The sequence below is a fragment of the Syngnathoides biaculeatus genome, chromosome 10 (genome assembly GCF_019802595.1).
Source record: "Syngnathoides biaculeatus isolate LvHL_M chromosome 10, ASM1980259v1, whole genome shotgun sequence".
Lineage (NCBI taxonomy): Eukaryota > Metazoa > Chordata > Actinopteri > Syngnathiformes > Syngnathidae > Syngnathoides > Syngnathoides biaculeatus.
Genome location: NC_084649.1, coordinates 499,419 through 520,876, shown reverse-complemented (window position 1 = coordinate 520,876; position 21,458 = coordinate 499,419). Strand labels below are relative to the sequence as shown.

Genomic DNA, 21,458 nt, shown 5'->3' with positions numbered 1-21,458 from the left:
GTTGCAGTCTGCAAAAGACCTGAGACTGGGACGGAGATTTATCTTCCAACAGGACGATGATCCAAAACATAAAGCCAGATCTACAATCGAATGGTTCACAAATAAATGTAACCAGGTGTTAGGATGGCCAAGTCAAAGTCCAGACCTGAATCTAGAATCTGTGGGCAGAGCTGAAGACTGGTGTTCACAAACACACTCCATCCAACCTCACTGAGCTCAAGCTGTTTTGCAAGGAAGAATGGGCAAGAATTTCACTCTCTCGATGTGCAAAACTGATAGAGACATACCCCAAGTGATTTGCAGCTATAATTGCAGCAAAACGTGACGCTACAATGTAGTAATGCAAGGGAGCCGAATAATATTGCATGTCCCCCTTTTCAGGTTTTTATTTGCTAAAAATCAAATAAATTTCATTCCACTTCACGATTTTGTACCACTGCTGTTGATTCTTGAAAATTAATTAATTAATTCTGTCAATTAATCAATTCATTTTATATCTTTATGTTTGAAGCCTGAAATGTGGCGAAAGGTTGAAAAGTTCAAAGGGGCCGAATACTTTCACAAGGCACTGGATATATTTTTTTATTTTAATGCATTTTTTTTTTTATATGAAGGACCAACACCCGTACATTTTCTGAGCCATTTATCCTTATGGGAATCTAAAGCAAATCCCAGGGGTCGTTGTAAATTTTTAATTTAACGATGAAAGCAGATTTACGCCGAAATTTGAGTTATGTCGCTAGTGTAGGAACGGATCTGGGTCATAGACTGACGACTCCCTGTATATTAGTTGGAAAAAAAAAATCTTTGTCAAATTACTCTGGACCTACAATTACAACATCATGGTGACAAATGTTTGGTACATTTGTATTTATTTCTGAAGATATACAGGTTAAACATCCATCCATCGATACATCCATTTTATGAACCGCTTATCCTCACTAAGGCAGCAGGAGTGCTATAGCCAATCCCAGGTGTCATCGGGCAGGAGGCGGGGTACATCCTGAACTAGTTGCCAGTCAATCACAGGACACATGGAGACAGAAAATAGTCGCCTTCATAATCACATGTAAGGGCAATTTAGAGTCTCCAATTAATGTATATTTTAGGGATGTGGGAGGATACCGTAGTGCCAGGAGAAAACCCACGCAGGCTCAGGGAGAATCCGCAAACTCCACACAGGTGGGGCCGGGATTTGAACCCCGGACCTCAGAACTATGAGATCAATGCTATACAGCTGCTCCACCGTGGCGCTCAGGTTATGCAAATGAATAAAAATTGAAGGGGTGCCAAAAGTGGTGAGTTCACCTGTAACTAACAGAGAGAGGGTGAAAAGCTTGATCATCCCCAGGGTAGAGTAGAGTCTCCAACTTGGCCTGGGGAAAACCTCACGATGCCTTCATAAGAGTTGGATGTACCAGATGGGGACAGGAAGTCTTGGCTTCTCTGCAGCTGCTCCCCCTACAATCTGACCTCAGATAAACAGAGGATAATTGATCAATGGATGGATAGATGACCAATTTGTAAACATTTATCCACTCAGGTAATGTAACTATTATAATGTAAAGCATACTGACTTGCAACCATACTCCGGTGGCAACTGATGCGTAAAACTACCTTAAATCAAAATTCTTCCTCGAGGTGAAAAGACATGTACACTAACAGTAAATTAATGTTTGCCTTCAACAAAGCACAAGTTAAGCTTTGCAACAAAGGTCATGTAAAGACATGGCAACAGGAACCTGGTTGTTGTAAGGGGTGCTTCTGCTTGTAAATGATTCTCTACAAACCAGAAAGTGAGGTGAAACTAAGAAAAAAAAAATGCTGGGCCTCCCCATCACAGAGGCACTCAGTTCCTGGCAACACGGTTGTGGTTTGTGCCAGTTTTGGGCCATTTCTGTCCTGGGGATTCTTTGAGCCTAGAGGAATGTCGAGGGGGGATTTGGAAATGTTCCCTCTGTTCAAGATGAATGTGTGCTCCAGAACCCCCCCCCCCCCCCACCACCACCACCACCACCACTCCAACTTTCCTGCATTAGACCTAGAGAAGCAGAGTAAGTGTGAGCAATTGGTTTTCCTCCTTCTCATTGACCTAAATGTCATTTTCTCATCATCCTATCCAATCACTGACAGATTTAAGGAAAGCCTCCACTACATATCATTAGTTATATAATGTACACATGCTACATAATGTAATTAGATTTTGAAAAAACTACATAATAGTAGGGTGACTATAAAAAAACTATATATAAAACGATATTACTTTATTTTACCAAGTTAACTGATGTAAACTTAAAAGCTGTTAAAAAATATTGCTTGCAAGATTTCTGAAAAGTGGTGAGTGATTGGCATGATGAGAAAAATGTAAGAAGGAAACAATTTTGGATGCATTTTTTGAAAGCAAACATAAAAGGTCACCACCAGGCAAAAGACCCACATGAAAATTCTGGCTAAAAAGCATGGATGTCTATCTGGCTTTCCCTGATGGATAGGCCAAATATATTTGGTTAGAAAAATATATACAATACAAATGCATGTTATTAATTGATTGTCAATCTTTCAATGCTGAAAGGATTTCAGGTAGTGATTAGCGAGCAGAAAGTTTAACAGATGTAAGGGTTAAAGAGCCTCTTGTTCAAATGGTACTGAACATGATACCTATCTGGTCACACACACTCATACACACGATTTATTTATCTTAGTTAGCACATCTGCCTCACCGTTCTAAGGACCTAGGTTCAAATCCAACCTCACTTCTGCTTGTATGTTCTCCCCATGACAGCATGGGTTTTCTCTGGGTACTCCAGTTTCCTCCTATATCCCAAAAACATGCATGGTAGGCAAAGCATAGCAAATTTATTTGTATAGGGTCACCTTTGTTGGCAACTTATTCCATTCATGGGCAACATAATAGCTAAATGGTGCTTCACCATGTTTGTCTAAGACTCTGTGCTCGACTATTGCACCTGAGTCCATCGATCTCAGAGCCCTACTGGGTTTGTATTCCAGAAGCATTTCTTTCATGTATTCAGGACCTAAACCAGTGATTACAGACCAGACCAGTAGCAGAACCATAAAATCTTTTCTAAAGCTTGCTGGAAGCCAGCGTAAAGAATTTAGAAATTAAGTTATTTGCTCAAACCTCTTTGTTCTGGTCAGAAACTGAGCTGTAGCATTCTGAATGAGCTGCACCTGTTTAATGCTCTTTTTGGGGAATCCAGTCAGAAGACCATTACAGTAGTCAAGTCTACTTGAGATAAAAGCACGGAAGAGGTTTCATGGTCCGCTTGATACATGCAAGCCTTCACTCCAGATATGTTCTTATTTTCAGATGGTAAAAAGCAGTTTTTTAAATTATTTGACATAATTGTTGAAAGTCAGGTAAGAATGTACAAGAACACCAAGGCTTCGGACATGGTCTTTTTGTTTTTAAAGAGAGTGATTTTACTAAAAGTAATCCTATTTCTTTATTGCCAAAAGCAATTATCTCAATTTTGTTGTGGTTGAATTAAAGTAAATATTGTCTCATCCAGTTATTTATCTGATTTCAACAGTAACACTTCAATTGAACTGTAGTCATCTAGAGACGTTCGACGAGAGAAGGCGGCAAACAACGTTGGCAAGACACGTTCAAGTATAAGTGTGTGTCATCTGCACAACTATGGTAATCAAAATTTAAGTTCTGAAAAATTTGACCCAACGGTAGTATATACAGGAGGGGTCCAAGAACTGACTCTTGAAGGATCCCATAAATCATTGCCATTTGTTGAGATTGAGCACTTCCAATGGTTACAAAGTAGCTAATTTCCACCAGGTATGACCTGAACCATGTTAAGACCATTCTAATTAGTCCTACCCATGTTTCCAACCTGTTTCTTTTCTGACTCAATCTTCAACCTCATATAATTTAGCACTTCGATAAAACCAGATTCTGGATTGTAATGAGTTCGGAAACCTGATTGACATTTGTCAAAAAGTCAATTTAAATTTAATAAATCGCTGAGTTGATTAAAAATAACTGTCTCAACAATCTTGACTATGAAAGGGAGATTCAAGATGGGTCGATAGTGCTCGTGCACCTACGTCATCCAATCATGTCACTGGCCGGAAGTGCTGGTCAAACAAACCATTCATCAATGCTAAGTCGGTTGGAGATGACGTGAAAATATGTCTTACAGCACAATGCCCAGAGTTTCATCTGATACCGTTAAAGATTTAGGTGATAATAAACAAAGGTACATGGAAAAATGAGAGACACTTGGCATAGAGGACCCATATTTAATGCGGAAGTTGATGTATTCGCCGATAAAAAAATGGATTATTAACCAGCTTCTGCTTGTCTTGGCCAACTGGATCTACACATGTATCTGGTGAGTAAGTCATTGAGATTTACACGGAAGAGTTTGAAAGCGTAGAAAAGTCTGGACGCATACAAATACGTTGTTGCTGGGTCTGTTGTCAATCAAGAATAAATCCCACATAGTGATGAAGTCACTCAGATTTTTTTCAATACAAATACCAATATTTAAATAAATGACCCCTGGTTTCACACAAACTCGGATTCATTAACTATGACTGGAAAAAAAAAAGACAGCGAGTCGGCTCCGACACGAAGCGTATTGCAGCCACACATTAAACTTTGGAAAACTTTTTTTTTTTAAATAGGCATTGTTCTCAAATGAGTCCAATGCGCATTTAAAAAAAAACAAAAAACGCTGGGATAGGCTTCAGCCCCCGTACACGGAAGCGCGTTGCGGCCACACGTTGAACTTCAGTAAACCTCTGTGTGACCGAAGGTTTATTTTCTTTTTTTAAATACGCATTGGACTCATTTGAGAACAAAGCATATTAGGAAAAAAAAGTCTGTTGGGGAGAGGTTTACCGAAGATTAACGTGTGGCTGCAAAATGCTTCATGTACGGGGCCTGAAGCCCATCCCAGCGGTTTATTTTCCTTTTTTAAAGAGAGGACTCCCTGTTGTTTCTTTTTTTAAAACGCATTGTTCGCAAATGAGCCAACATGGCTTTATAAATACTTCTTGGGAATTTAAGATTGAGAAAAATAATTCCTACCTGAAGTGAAGTGATCGCTATACAGGTGTGTGTATTTGGTTGGGCATCATCCATCACGTTTAATTGCCGAAACCCATCGAGCTTTTATCATCTTTTCCGCTGGTAACCCATGGAATGATGTATTTGAATCTCTGTCTTGTTTATTGTACAACCAACAGCACAACAAGTCCCGAGCATTGTGAATATTCAGCTCCGGTTCATTGTCCCCCCACACTGTCGAGCAGCTCTTTTTGACCAGTACTATGGCACCGTGAAAATGGTGACGTCAGGCGCACGAGCTCTATAGCCTGCTAACATTGAAGCGTCCAGCGCTCTGTTTTTTTTTTTTTTTTTTTCAAAGAGGCTTAACAGCAGCTACTTTAAGAGCTTTAGAAAACTCGCCAGATTGAAGTGAGCAATTGCAAATCAGATCGGACTGACTTAACAATAGTTTGTAAGATGTCAGACAGCTCATTGATGGTTTCAGCAGGTGAACTGTTTTCTCTACAGTTTTTTGGTCATCAAAAACAAGGTAGGGATGCCATGGGCAGGGTGCCAACAAGACAGGGAGCAAGCGCACGGAGGGGTGCCTGCGGGTTGGCCAATCTCCTCTTCCGAGCCAGATCGAAAAACTGCTCAATCCACCTCCAAAAATTGTTTGCTTCAACAGAAGGTGACAAACAACGTTGGCAAGACACGCTTTATTTGTGACGGGCGTGGTCATGTCACTGCTTTGTGCTCGACTGCAGCAGGCAGCAGCTGCTCACCTGTACCCCGTTTGTGAATTATGTCATGTATTTAAGCCTCGTGCGTCGTCTCTTAGGTGGCCAGTTTGTTGTGTGTGAGTCTTGCTTATGTGTGAGTCTAGACTACATGGGCGTCTTGTTAGTGTATGTGCCTCGTTACCACATCCCAGCATTCCTGTGCCACCATAGTCAAGTCTTGTTTCATTTTGTCATGTATCATGTTTTTCTTTTGGAGTAGTCTGACCTCGTTTCTTGTTTTTGGATCTTGCCTCTTGCCATGTGTTTTTGCCCATTTGGGCTGCCTTCCTGTGAATGACCTCTGCCTGGAATTAAACCACCGTTATAAATTTACATCCTAGCCTGGAGTCCTGCATTTGGGTCCTACCTCTTGTCTTGCTCATGACAAGAATGGCTTTATTTTCAGGGCAAACGTGCGCTGGATCCATGTCTAGCCAGTTCCTTCTGTCATGAGCACAGGATATGGGGTAGGACACAATGCAGGACTCTGAGGCATGGACATAGTTTTCGAGGGTGGTTTAATTCCAGCCAGAGGTCATACACAGGTAAGCACTCCAAACAAAGCAAAAAAACTGGACTTTGGTTGCACAAGAACACTGGGATGTCGTAACGAGGCACATACACTCACAAGAAGCTCATAGACTCACGCAATGAACTGGCAACTCATGCCATAAATACATGACATAATTAACAACGAGGCCCAGGTGAGGGGCTGCTGCCAGGAACAGTTGCGCACACGGCAATGCCGTGACAATTATAGGTTAAAATGAAGTCATTAATCAACATTAATTTATTACCCATTGATCTGCATTTAAAAAGAGCTAGTCTCGCAGAGTTGACTGGAGACAATGGTTTGATAGATTCATATTTTATCCTCACTAAATTTGTAGTTCTACTTTTCTTGTGCAATATCTCCTTGAATAACTTTCTGTTGCTGGTAATTGCAGGGATGAAAAATGCCTGATCTCCACTGGTGTCTGAGTTATTCTAGAAAAAGACCCGGCAGACAGTCAGAGTTACAGATAAGATTCTTCAGGGGTGGAGGAGGGGGCTTTAGCCTTTTATTGGACGGTGGTTTTGGGTGAGGGATTAAGGCATGGCGTATTGAGGGGTGGACTCCATCATTGACAATAGTCTTCACCCTTCTTCATCCACATCAACATTTCTTCATGTTCCTGTAACTGTTAGGAGGAGCATTCCATGTTTGAAACAAGTTTCCTGGGTGTTGTGGGGCTTTCAATTTCCCTCGATTTGTGGCTTTAGGCAAGATAGGCTTTCTGACGATTAACATTTTCACTCCCAACTGGGTACTCAACTACAGATGTAACATGCCTTCCCTGGAAATATCTTCCCATATACTCTTTTTGTCATTTGACATTGCAAAGCAGACATGTAGGCAAACATTCAGCATTGGCAATGAAAGCAAATAACTCGGTCCAAAAACTGCTGAACCCCATCTTCTACTATCTATCTACTATATTAACTATCTCTCTCTTTTTCCTTTTCCGATCCATGCCACATCCCACACCCACCTGTTCATTTTGCGACAGTCAGCTGCCACATCAAGCTCAAAGAAGCCTGCGTCGCAGGCTATGACAGAAACTTTCCTTGATAGAAATGTTGGGTTTTAGTATTTATTTCAAACATTAGAAAATGGTAAGACTGTGTCATGTTTCCCCTCCCACATAAACCTCATTAAAACCAAAAATACATTTTTCTCACCCATCTTTTTGCATTTTCATACATTTTTGAAAATACTCCAGGGATCCACGGGTTGCCGACCCATGATCTCATTAAAAATGACACTTCCTTATGTAGTTTTCATATTTTTTGTGTTCATATTATGATGATAAAATAATTTCAAATAAATGTATTTTGCCCCTCAAAACTCTTGCAATGACTGATTTTCCACATGCTGTTGGGGCTTGCATCACGCTGTTGGTCAAGACACATCTCACTGTGAATGGAAAAATCAATGATAGAAAGTAAACACCTTTACAAATTAACTAGCCTTTCCCTCTTTCAAGTTTGTGATGCTGGTAGGGAATTGGTTTGCCTCTATGGGTGACTAAAAAGTAACATTTTGCAGCTTGCACATAACTTAGCCATGAAAATACAAAAAACATCATCATTGCTTGTGTTTTTTTTTCATACGAGCTCCCCCTAAGCATATGAGTATGCATCTGGGTCATTGTACCATATAATGACCAAGATCCATTATTATACATGCATTGGAATCTGAAGTAAAATAAAGTCCCTAATTCAATTTCCAACTCATAAAAGAATTAATGTTCACAAACAACAATTCCAATGCTAGATTGGTGCACATCCAAGGACCAACAAACTACCTTTGTAACATTTGACTGAATAAATACTCGTGTTTCCAACAAGTTATGCAACAGGTGAATTGGAAACCTTGTGTCCAGATGGAAGAAGAGATTTTGGCAGACAAAGTGGAAAGTGGAAATCATTCACAGCAATGCAATGGCGCAATGCGTTCTTTTATAGCTCATTCTGTGCAAAAGACACTGAGGGTTGAAGGGGTTCTAACGTCAAAGGTGACCACAAAATCCCAATGGATAATGCTGATCACAAATTGATTGAATGCAGCTATTACTAGAATTGTGTTTAACTTGACTGAGTAGACATATTTTATACACATACTCAAATTCCAGATTTTTGCGATATAAATAAAAGTGTTTTAACATTTGCAAAACATTCTTTACCATTAATGTGACCGTAACCTAGAGTATATAACTCACTTGTAGAGAGAAAGTAAACATAAATAAGTGGGAAAATGTAGTTAAATAAGTATGCACCTCTTCTAGTTCGATGTGCCAAAAATTACATCTAATTTATAATTTGTGCTATCTGTATAATTTCTGCTGCCTCTTGGCTTTGGAAAAAAAAAAGTTTTTATCTCTCAGTACACTCTTACCAAATAAAAATGTAAACACACACTTGAGCTCCTGGACTGTGATGTGAGACTGTTACCGCTCCCTCAAATGTCACTGAAAATAAGTACACTGAAATCAACTACGGCTGAATATTGACAATCTGTGCCACTCTGGTTTTGTTTTATTATCAGTTACACTCTGGTTAAGTTGTATGTGTCCGATGTGGGGAACAATACACAAGAGCCTCTTATCCTCACACAGGTCGTGAGAATTCTGGAGCCAATCCCAGCTGTCATTCGGCAGGAGGCAGGGTACACCCTGAACTAGTTGCGAGCCAATTAGAGGGCACATAGAGACAGACCAGAATCAGAATCAAGTTTATTGGCCAAGTGTGTAACAACACACAAGGAATTTGTCTCCGGGAGTTGGTGCCACCCTGGTACAACATTTAGAACATAGAACAAACAAATGAACAAGAACAAAGAATAAGAGACATTCAGTTACAGATGTGCAAGATGTAGTCTTCTTCATTTAGAACAGTTAAGAGTGTGTCAACATTGCACATTATGTTAAACTTATACAGAGTGCCCTCACCCAATTGCAGTTCATGTTATAGACCGGTGCAATGACAATTGTGCGAAGGGAGCAGTTTAAAGTGATGAGTCATGCGATAGTCTACAAAATATATTACTAATAATAATACTGATTCACCAGCAGGATATGAGGGGTGTCTCTTAACAACAACAAGGCAGAAAATAATAGTTCGCTGATCAATAATTTAGCTACTTAATTGCCAGAGGGGAAAAAGTGTTTGAATGCCTGCTAGTTTTGACTTGCATTGATATGTAGGGCCTACCCTAAGGAAGGAGCTGGAAGAGTAGGTGGCCAGGATGTGGAGCGTCCGAAAGGATCCTGCTGGCTCTGGACCTAGTTTGAGTTGCGTGCAAGTCTTTAGTAGTGGGTAGAGTGGTGCCGACAATCTGTTCGGCGGTTTTGATTGTCAATTGCAGTCAGAGTTTGTCTTTTTTTGCGGCAGCCCCAAACCAGTCTGTGATAGAGGTACACAGTACTGATTACACGACCGCTGTGTAGAACTGTCTCAGCAGCTCGTGTGACAGGTCGTGCTTCCTCAGAAGCCACAAGAAGTATATCCTTTGCTGGACTTTTTTGAGGATAGAGTTTATGTTCGTCTCCCACTTCAGGTCCTGTGACAGTGTAATTCCCAGGAACGTGAAGGTCTCGACGGCTGACACAAGACAGTTGGACAGCATCAGGGGCAGATGTTGTGAAGGATGCCTCCTGAAGTCTACAATCATCTCTCCAGTCTTTAGAGTGTTCAACGTCAGGTTGTGTTGACCACACCAAAGCTCTAGTCTCACCACTTCATGTCGATACGCAGACTCGTCACCCTCTTTGATGAGGCAGATGACTGTGGTGTCATCTGTGAACTTCAGGATTTCGGCAGTCGGGTGCCGCGAGGTGCAGTCGTTCGTGTAGAGTGAGAAGACCAGAGGAGAGAGGACACAGCCTTGGGGTGCCCCGGTGCTGATAGTGTGCGCGGATGAATCGGAGTCCCCCAGCTTCACCTGCTGTGTCCTGCCTATCAGGAAGTTCTAGATCCACTGCGAGATGGCAGGTGAGATGCTGAGCTGGAGAAGTTTGAAGTCCCATGTCGAATGTGTTTATGGAACGATAACCTATCAGGAGCCATTTCGAACATTATTCAGAATTAACTCGCACATTTAGTGTTCAAATGCTCTCTTTCTTACACATTCTCTCTCTCACACACACACATTCACGCACCTACACCTACACACAAAGACATACGCACACACACGCACACGCACACACACACGGACTATTGGAAGGCCCTCACAAACAGTAGTCAAACGTGCTGATGAAAGCTTGTCAAATGCTCTTAAACCCAAGTCTAACACTCATACTTGTGATTGAATGTCTTCCTCTCATAAACACGACACAAACAAGCTCATGCGCATGTCACAAATACTCACACATGCATGTCAATCACGCTCATGTATGCATGTCACTGGCAGTAACAAATGCATGTCAGTCATATTTACACAAGCATGTCACTGGCCATCATGCATGCATGTCAGTAACGGTCACATGCTTATGTCACTGGGGGTCAAGCACTCATGTCAGTTATGCTCATGTTGATTATGCTCACTTCCGACTAGAGTCAATCGTAATTTAATGAGGCAGTCCAATTCAAACAGTGAAACTCAGTAAAGACAGTCATAGAGAAATATTTTATACTTAAAATATGTGTACAATTTTGATTTGATTATACTGTAGCTCACAGCAAACAAAAAGCCAAATTACAGATCTGTAAGAATTAAAATGACATATGAAAAGAAGTAATTTGTTCAAGAATAAAAGTGATTTCTAATTATTATATTTAAATATTATGAGCTGTACCTATATGTAAAAAAACAAAAATACTCCATTACACGTCACGCTGGTGTCTGGAGTATATCTCTATAATACGAGTTTCACTTTCTGAATTGAACTACCTAACTAAATTAAGCTTCTGACACAAGTCTAATTTATTGAAATCTACCTGCATTTATGTTTTTCTATTATTTGGACAATGCACATGAATCAACACACACAAAAAAAATTATCTAAGTTTTCCAGAGTTAACAACATATGCTAAATTTCATTCTTTGTCCTCAAGAGGATATCATAAAACATACAATAAAAAGACAATACTAGCATATTTTAGCAAGTCCTGGAAGTTAACTGGGCGAATCTAGGAACTCAGTTATGTTGGTATGACAATAACCTTCCGTGAATTCTTTGATTATAAACTCAATGGCCATGTCATTTGATACACCAGCACATTATAAATACAGTGTATATTATCCTGTGTATTGCTATGTATTGCTGCTCCTTGAATTAGGCTTACATTTGTTCTGAACAGGTGTTGCTCAATGCCATGTGTAATATTTGGCATCCCCCAAAACACTACACACATCCAACTAGTGTAATAAAGATGTTTTTGTAAAGGTTCGGTACATCCATCCATCCATTTTCTGAAGCACTTATCCTCACGAGGGTCACAGGAGTGCTGGAGCCAATCCCAGCTATCATTGGGCAGGAGATGGGGTAAACCCTGAACTGCTTGCCAGCCAATGGCAGGGCACATGGAGACAAACAGCCGCACTCACAATCACACCTAGTTTTACAGTGTCCAATCAATGTTGCATGTTTTTGTGATGTGGAAGGAAACCGGAGTTCACGGAGGAAACCCATGCAGGCACGGGGAGAACATACAAACTCCACACAGGGAGGGCTGGGATTGAACCTGGGTCCTCAGAACTGTGATCTAGGGGGCAATTTAGCGTGTCCAATTCATGTTGCATGTTTTTGGTATATGGGAGGAAACCAGAGTGCCTGGAGAAAACCCACGCAGGCATGGGGAGAACATGCAAAGTCCACACAGGCGGGGCTGGGATTTGATCCACGGACCTCAGAACTGTGAGGCCAACACTTTATAGCTGCAGCACCATGCCGGTGCTGGTTCAGTACAGCTATGTTTAATTTTGGGGGGCTCATATCCTGCACCACGCTGCTGCTAGTTTGCATTATTGTTTCAAGCTTGTCGGGGCAGCTTCTGGAGGCACACTCTTTCTTGCACACCTGAAATCAATTCATAATCAATGGGGTTTAAAGAGCCTGCCAGATCGACAAACAAGTGCCAGATATTTTCCGCTTCCACCAGTGTACTTTGAAAAACGTCTCGTTGCCATGTCTCTTGCTAAGCCTGGCTCCACCATGTCTAAAGTCTATCATCTCCTCAACCAAAACAAGAACACCCTTAGCCCTTGTGGTCAGTGTTCTCGCCTCACCCCAGTAACCTTGCCCAATTGCTGTACATGTAATCTCCTCTGATATACAGTACTAAATGAACCATCCACTCTAACCATACATTTGTTCGCTTTTGGGTCCACATCAGCAGTACTATAGACACCTGCCACAGTTCTACAGACTGCACAATCTCAGATTGAATTATTTCATAATTGTTTGAATTCAATAAATAAGGTGAATATTTTGGTATAAATACTTCTTATAGAGATATAAGCTTACTTTTTTCACACACTTTTCTGATCTGTGCACAAGTTTTCATATTCCGTCAGCATACCAATCTTTGGACTGATGTCTCACCCTGTTGCTCACAACACTTTTAACTTCGTCACCTACAAACTTGGTGCTTCTCGTGAACGCTCTCAAGGAACCAAACAGGTTAATATCTGAAGGGGCGAGGTCTGGGCTGTAAAGTGGATGAGGGAGCAGTTCCCTGCCCAGCTCGTTGATGGTCTGCACCGTTTGGGGTGCTGTGTGAAGCATTGTGTTTTCATGATGCAATATGACACCCTTTGGCTAATGACCTCTGTGTTTTTTCTTCATCTCTTTCTTGACCTGTGTCAGTAGTTCACAGTAGTTGGCACTGAAACCGTGAGCATCACCTTCATCTTGGACCGCTGGGACTTGAACTTCTTCACTGGAGAGCCTGTGGGCTTCCACTCCATTGACTGCTGTTTGGACTCAGGCTCATAGTGCCAAACCAATGTCTTGTCACATTGGACCTTCTTCAGAAACTCATCACCATCTTTCTCATAGTGGGAGAGACACTGCTGGGACAACTCGACCCTGCGTTGTTTGTGCTCTGCAGTAAGTATTTTTGCTACCCACCGGCACTTGACCTTCAAGTAGCCAAGGTCATCATGGACAATTTTGTGTGCTGTCCCAACAGATAAGCTCAAAGTCCTTGCAATGTCATCCACTGTCACGCTTCTGTCAGACTGAACTGAAATTCACCTCATTTATCGAATGACCCTCGTATTAGCATTTGGTCAGGATGTCAATTTATTACAGTATTTATACAAAATATAAGATCATGAAACACTTGGGAAAGTACTTTTCAGAGGGCAAATTCTGCCCAACTTTGACATTAAAAACCACTTTATTTCTTTAATGAATTATTTCTTTTGGCATTTTATTTTAATTTGTAGAGTATGGGAATTTGGGTGTTTTGTTTTCTATGACCTATCGTCAAAACTATAGATACTATACATTTAAAATAATATATATAAATAAGCCTGCTTCTTCTTCTTCTTTTCCTTTCGGCTTGTCCCGTTAGGAGTAACCGCAGTGTGTATTTTTTTTTTCCATCCAAGCCCATCTTCTGCATCTTCCTCTTAAACACCAAGTGCCCTCATGCCTTCACTCACAACATCCATCAACCTTCTCTTTGGTCTTCCTCTCACTCTCTTCCCTGGCAGCTCCATCCTCAGCACCTTTCTACCGCTATACTCATTCTTTCGCCTTTGAACATGTCCAAATAATCGAAGTCTACTCTCTCGAATGTTGTCTCCAAAACATCTAACTTTGGTTGTCCCTGTAACAAGTTCATTTCTAATCCTATCGAATCTGCTCACTCCTACCGAGAACCTCAACATCTTCATTTCTGCTACCTGCAGCTCTGCTTTCTGTTGTCTCTTAAGGGCCATTGTTTCTAATCCGTACATCATGGCCGGCCTCACTACTGTTTTATAAAATTTGGCCTTGATCCTAGCAGAGATTCTTCTGTCACATAACATAACCAGCCACCTTACGCCAGCTGTTCCAACCTGCTTGGACCCGTTTCTTCACTTCCTTACCACACCATTGCTCTGGATTGGTGACCCCAAGTGTTTGAAGTCATCCAGCCTTGCTATTGCTTCTCCCTGGAGCCTCACTCTTCCCCCTCCACCCCTCTCATTCACACACATATATCCGTTTTACTTTGGCTAATCTTCATTCCTCTCCTTTCCAGTGAATCCCTCCATCTTTATACAGTAATTGTTCCTCCACCTACTACTACTACTTTAACTGCAGATCACAATGTCATCTGCGAACATCATGGTCCAAGGGGATTCCAGTATAACCTCATCTCCCACAGCAAACAGGAAGGGGCTCAGAGCTGATCCCCGAAGCAGTACCACATCCACCTTAAATTCTTCTGTCACACCTATGGCACACCTCACCACTGCTCTGCTACCTTCATACATGTGATGTACAATTCTAACATATTTCTCCACCACACCAGACTTATACATGCAGTCCCACAGTTCCTCTCTTGGTACTGTGTCATAGGCTTTCTCTAGATCCACAAAGACAAGGACATAATATAACTCCTTCTGACCTTCTCTGTACTTTTGCACTAGCATCCTTCTTGTTCTTCTTGTTGTTCTGCTTCTTCTTTTCCTTTTGGCTTGTCTCGATTAGGGGTCGCCAAAGCATGTCATCTTATTCCATCCAAGACCATCTTGTGCATCTTCCTCTCTAACACCTACAGTCTTCATTTCCTCCCTTACAATATCCATCAATCTTTTCTTTGGTCTTCCTCTCACTCTTTTGCCTGGCAGCTCCATCCTCAGCAGCCTTCTACTAATATACTCACTCTCTCGCCTCTGCACACGTCCAAACAGGACATGTCCAAACCTTAGAAGTCTGCTCTCGCTAACCTTGTCTCCAAAACATCCAACTTTCGCTGTCCCTCTAATGATCTAATTTCTAATCCTATCCAACCTGCTCACTCTGAGCGAGAACCTCAACATCTTTATTTCTGCTACCTCAAGTTCTGCTTCCTGTTGTTTCTTCAGTGCCACCATCTCTAATCCTTACATCATCCGAAGGGAAAGGTGAGCAAAGTCTAGAATAAGGTGGGTGCAGATTTTTAGTATCTGAAAATACCCGAAGGCTGGTGAAGATTTAAAAGACACCTGACTCATTTAGAGGTGACTTGGTCGACATGACTTCCAAATGGCTAAATAAAATCATAGCATGTTGGGCTGCAACTGCGACATCGATTATGATATTTTTGTTCATATGGTACCTTTGGGCACCTGTACAGCTGACAAAAACACATAACAGAATTTATACATACATATAATTATACTCAGTCAACTATGCCTACTACACATAAGATAAAGAGGCGCAACCTCATTTCAAATAACATTGATAAACTACTATGCGGCAGTCACCTAGGCATGAGGGCAGGCCTCCATATGTGCCTCCCAATGAATCAGCTAAGCACTGTTTTAATTCCCTGGCCAAGTCTAACTGAACACTCAAATAAAGGGACCCTTAAAGGAAGAATGTATAGATCAAATAAATGGTATCTGACAAATAATGTACGCGACTCCAAGTGGAACACCCTGGTGGCGGACAAAGGTAACAAATGGACCCCCTCCTGGGGAACATCATCATATTCTTGACATCACAAACGCCTAATGACCTTGCTTAAGACAGAAAAAGGCCTTACAATACAAGTAAATTTAACTAAAGGTTCAATTATTCCACCAGCTTTTAAGCTTTCTACCACACCTTGCTGGACATTCTATCTATGGGGTTATGTCAAAGAAAACCCCCGTTTCCTTCTCACCATTTGCCAATTTAACGTCACCCTGAACTCAAATCCCAGACAAAAGAGTCCATATACTATGGAGAGAGTTGAACTATTGGAACCAAAAAAAAGGATGGACATTTTTTGGCAGTGACCGGTATTTCACAAGTAGGAAATAATTGGTTGTTGTAAATGGAGAATGCAGCTAGCATGGTAAATTATAGTTGCAACACCAGCATGGGCCCCAGTCCACTCCTACGTGTCATTCCAGCAGCAATCCCACCACAGTGCACCCTGGAATATTGACAAAAACAACTCTTAATACCACTTGTCAGAAATGGAATAGTGTTTATCCGACAACTAAAGCAGTAAATGACAAACCGATATTTTCTACTAATGTTGGATTCGCTAATTTCTCCTGTGTTAACTTTACAGGGACATGTGTTAAAGTGAGAAGTCTGAACAAAACATGGTGTCATGTTATCCATCGGCAAAATGCCCCCTTGCTCCCACGCAGTGATGTGTGTTGGTGGTGCGGTGGCCAAAAGTTGTATGACACACTGATAAATGCATCAGGAATGTGTGCACTGGTATCACTGCTCCTACCTGTGACTGTGTTTCCATCCACAGCAGAGGATATACAATTGGCTGCATCCATCTTTGGACCTCCACTCGTTTTTTCCCGAAGGCAAAGGTCCTCTTGGAAAGATGGAGATCCGACATACATTGATGCAATCAGCATCCCACGAGGCGTAGCAGATGAGTATAAGTTGGTTAACCAGATTGCTGCAGGATGGGAATCCATCTTGTTATGGATAACCCCGAATAAAAATGTTGACAGAATCAACTACATACATTACAATATAGAGAAACTAGGTAACTATACGGAGTCAGGCTTTATTGCCATAAGAGAGCAACAAGCTGCAACCTCACTCATGGCGTTCCAGAACCGCATAGCGGTTGACATGCTCCTGGCCGAGAAGGGTGGCGTCTGCGGAATATTCGGTGACCAGTGTTGTATGTTTATTCCAAATAACACAGCACCTGATGGGTCACTCACAAGGGCCATTCAAGGCCTCCGCACCCTGAACCACAAGATGAAGGAGCACTGTGGCGTGAGCACATCACCCTGGTCTGAGTGGTGGGAAAAAATGTTTGGCAAATATAAAAACTTGGTGTTCTCTGTCCTAGTTTTTATAGCTGTTTGCAGCTATTCTTACATTGTGTGGATGTTGTTGTATTCCCTGCATAAGGGCATACTTACCTGACTTATAACCACTGCTATTGCCCCGACAAATTCAAAATTGGCAGAAATATATCCACTACTGGCACAACAGGGTAATGACAGTGATGTTGTTGACCACGATGATATGTTATGACTTCTCTTACAAACCTGTTTTCTGATCCAGAAGATTACAAGTAATTAGTACTATATTTTCCTCCGAGGGTAACTATGTTTGTTTTGATAAATATGACTCTGCAGAATAAAGCCGAAAGGATGATCTATTAGATGATGTGAGGATTTGAGCAAATGTAGGATAAACAGGAGGATAATGTAGAAATAATTGTAAATATAATTAAGTGACTGTTTCTGCCTCCAATCAAGAAATGCTTTGCTCTGCTCCAATTCACTTAATGTTCTTGCCTGCAATGAAGAAATGCTTTGCTCTGCTCCAATTCAGTTACTGTTCCTGCCTGCAATGGAGAAATGCTTTGCTCTGCTCCAATTCAGTTACTGTTCCTGCCTGCAATGGAGAAATGCTTTGCTCTCCTCCAATTCAGTTACTGTTCCTGCCTGCAATGGAGAAATGCTTTGCTCTGCTCCAATTCAGTTACTGCTCTGCCTGCAATGGAGAATGTTTTGGTCTGCCTGCAATGAAGAATCCTTTGCTCTGCTCTAGAAAACGTGGTCGCAAATGTAGGATAAACAGGGGGAGAATGTAAGAATAATTGTGATCATAATTATCACACATCTGCTTCCAATAAAAAAATGCTTTGCTCTGCTCTAGATAACGTGGCAGCCTCCTAGTAGGAGATAGCAAGAACAAAAACCTCTAATCATCAGAACTGTTAGAACTGCTGCCTGTTAAAGAAATGATGACCACACATTTATTCAGCAATCTTCCACACATGCACACGCACATGAACAAACATATACACCTTGTTTCCAACTGTTTTGCTTGCCGTCTCCTTTTTGTAACATCCATGTAAATAAGGGGCGTCTTAAAACTAAATAAATAGAGGTGGTGAGGAGAGGATAATCAGAGAGTGCAGTGGTGAATTGTACGAGACAGTTCCTCTCTTCTCTCCTTGTGAGACTTGAACTGGTGTCTTTGCTTCCTTTTTTGTCCGGTTTAATGAATGCATGATTGGTGAACCTGACAATCCACCACCATCTGTCCCACAAAATTCCTTTCCTGGATGCCGTACTTACCCATCACTTCTTCATCGCCCCTGGTTCCAACACCAACATGTCCATTACAATCTGCACCAGTCACAACTCTCTCTCTGACTGGGATGCTCAGGACTACTTCGTCTATTTCTTTCCAGAATTTCTCTTTCAACTCTACGTCACATCCTACCTTTGAGGCATCACCGCTAATGACATGATACATAACACCCTCAATTTCAAATTTCAGCCTCTTCGCTTGATATCATACTCTTTTCACCTCCAAGACATTCGTAGCCAGCTCTTCCTTTAAAATAACCCCTACTGCATTTCTCTTCCCATCTTCTTCTTTTTCTTTCGTCTTGCCTGTTAGGGGTCGCCACAGCATGTCATCTTTTTCCATCTCCTCTCTAACACCCACTGTCCTCATGTCCTCCCTCACAACATCCATCAACCTTTCTTTGGTCTTCCTCTCGCTCTTTTGCCTGGGAGCTCCATCCTCAGCACCTTTCTCCCAACATACTCACTCTCTCGCCTCTGAACATGTCCAAACCATCGAAGTCTGCTCTCTCGCACCTTGTCTCCAAAACATCCAACTTTTGCTGTCCCTCTAATGAGCTCATTTCTCTTGGTTCACACCAAGCGAGAACCTCAGCATCTTCATTTCTGCTACCTCAAGTTCTGCTTCCTGTTGTTTCTTCTCTAATTCATACATCATGGCCGACCTCACCACAGTTTTATAAACTTTGCCCTTCATCCTTGCGGATAATCTTCTGTCGCATAGAACACTAGACACCTTCCGCCAACTGTTCCACCCCGCTTGGACCCGTTTCTTCACTTACACACCTTACCACACTCACCATTGCTCTCTATTATTAACCCCAAGTATTTGAAGTCGTCCACCTTCGCTATCTCTTCTCCCTGGAGCTTCACTCTTCCTCCTCCGCTCCTCTCATTCACCCACATATATTCTACTTTACTACGACTAATCTTCATTCCTCTCCTTTTCAGTGCAAACCTCTATCTTTCTGACTGTTCCTCCGCCTGTTCCCCGCTTTCACTGCAGATCACAATTTCATTTCCGAATATCATGGTCCAAGGGGAATCCAGTCTAACCTCATCTGTCAGCCGACACATGACTACCGCAAAAAGGAAGGGGCTCAGGATGGAACCCTGATGCAGTCCCACCTCCACCTTAAATTCTTCTGACACATCTCACCGCTGTACTGCTGCCCTCATATATGTCCTGTACTATTCTAACATATTTCTCCGCCACACCAGACTTGTGTATGCAGTTCCACAGTTCCTCTCTTGGTACTCTCTCATAGGCTTTCTCTCGGTCTACAAAGATACAATATAGCTCCTTCTGACCTTCTCTGTACTTTTCCACGAGCATCCTCAAGGCAAATAGTGCATCTGTGGTACTCTTTCTAGGCATGAAACCATACTGTTGCTCGCAGATACTTAGCTCATCATCTTTATTCCTCTGTAGTTTCCACAGTTCTGAACATTGCCTTTGTTCTTAAAAATGGGGACTGGCACACTTTTTCTCCATTCTTCTGGCATTTTCTCTCCCGCTAGTGTTCTATTGAATAAGTTGACACACAAACTACACAGCCACCTCACCAAATTGCTTCCATACCTCCACTGGTATGTCATTGGGACCAACTGTATTTCCATTTTTCCTTCTGTTTAGTGCCTTTCTAACTTCTTCTTTACTAATGAAAGCCACTTCCCGGTCATTCACGCTTGCCTAACCTTACTCTACCTTCTCTCCCATTTTCTTCATTCATTATCTTCTCAAAACTACTCTTTCCATCAAATTAGTGCACTACTGTCACCAGTCAACATATTTCTATGGCTATCCTTAATCACCTTTACTTGCTGCACATCCTTCCCATCTCTATCCCTCTGTCAAGCTAACCTGGAGAGCTCCTATTCTCCTTCTTTCGTATCCAACCTGGAGTACATGTCGCCATATGCCTCTTTCTCTTCCCATCTACTCCATGGTAAAATAATTTAAACCCTGCTCCTAAACTTCTAGCCTTACTACCTTTCCACCTGCTCTCTTGGATGCACAACCTTTCTCTGAATCATCATGTCAGCCAGCTCCTGTCGTAGTCCCAACATTCAAATTCCTTAGACTCATTTGTAGGCTCTGTGCATTCCTCTTCTTCTTCTGCCGACAAATCCGCTTTCCTCCTCTTCTTTGTCTTTGACCCACAGTCGCTGAATTTCCACCGATGCCCTGTAGGTTAACGGTGCTGGAGGCGGGTGTTGATAACCCGGGCCACGACCGATCTGATATGGTATTCCTTAGATGAACGCTCATATTTGTTTGGCACAGTTTTACTCCGGATGCCCTTCCTGACGCAACCTTCTGCATTTGACCGGGTTTAGGACCAGCCTACAGATTACACTTGTTTGTTCCCCCATAGGGCTGCATTTTGGTTGGTGCTACCAGTCAATGAAAGTCAAAGACTGGCATTCATTTTTTTTTCCCTCTTGCCATTAAGTCATTAAATCCATGATCAGCAAACCTACAATTTTCTGCCCTGTGCCGTTGTTGGAACACACCCTCACATCCTGCTGGTCAAATCGATATTCGTATTTGTCATATATATTGGAGAATATCCCATGATTCGGCACTTTACACTGCTCTCTCTGCACAATTGTCATTGCACTGGATTATAATGGTGAACCCCGAACAGGTCAGGGCACTCTGTATAATCTTGACATAATGTGGGATGTTGACTCTGCATCTTTGAACAGCTGTGAGTCTTATAAGTAATAGTTACCTATTAATTGAATGTTCTTCATTGTTTTTCGTTTGTTTGTTCTTCTCAGTACTCAACACGAATGTCATATCAGGGTGGCACCGACTGCCGGATACAAATTCCTTGTGTGTTGTTACATACTTGGCTATTGAAGCTGAATCTGATTCTGA

General features: G+C 41.8%; 1 protein-coding gene across 7 annotated transcripts in view; it reads right to left on the bottom strand.

Annotated features, from left to right (window-relative positions):
- Positions 1–892: 892 nt before the first annotated feature.
- The window catches only part of klhdc8a (kelch domain containing 8A), a 79,147-nt gene continuing 58,581 nt past the window's right edge, over positions 893–21,458 (bottom strand). For 3 of the 7 annotated variants that reach the window (XM_061833550.1, XM_061833549.1, XM_061833552.1), the window contains one exon: positions 898–1,468. In XM_061833550.1, coding sequence (XP_061689534.1) covers positions 1,400–1,468 — 69 coding nt within the window. In that variant the 3' untranslated portion in view covers positions 898–1,399. Of the gene's footprint in view, positions 1,469–10,053; positions 10,409–16,728; positions 16,909–21,458 lie in introns of those variants that run through there. The other 4 variants (XR_009796943.1, XM_061833556.1, XM_061833555.1 and 1 more) reach the window with 4 other exon arrangements.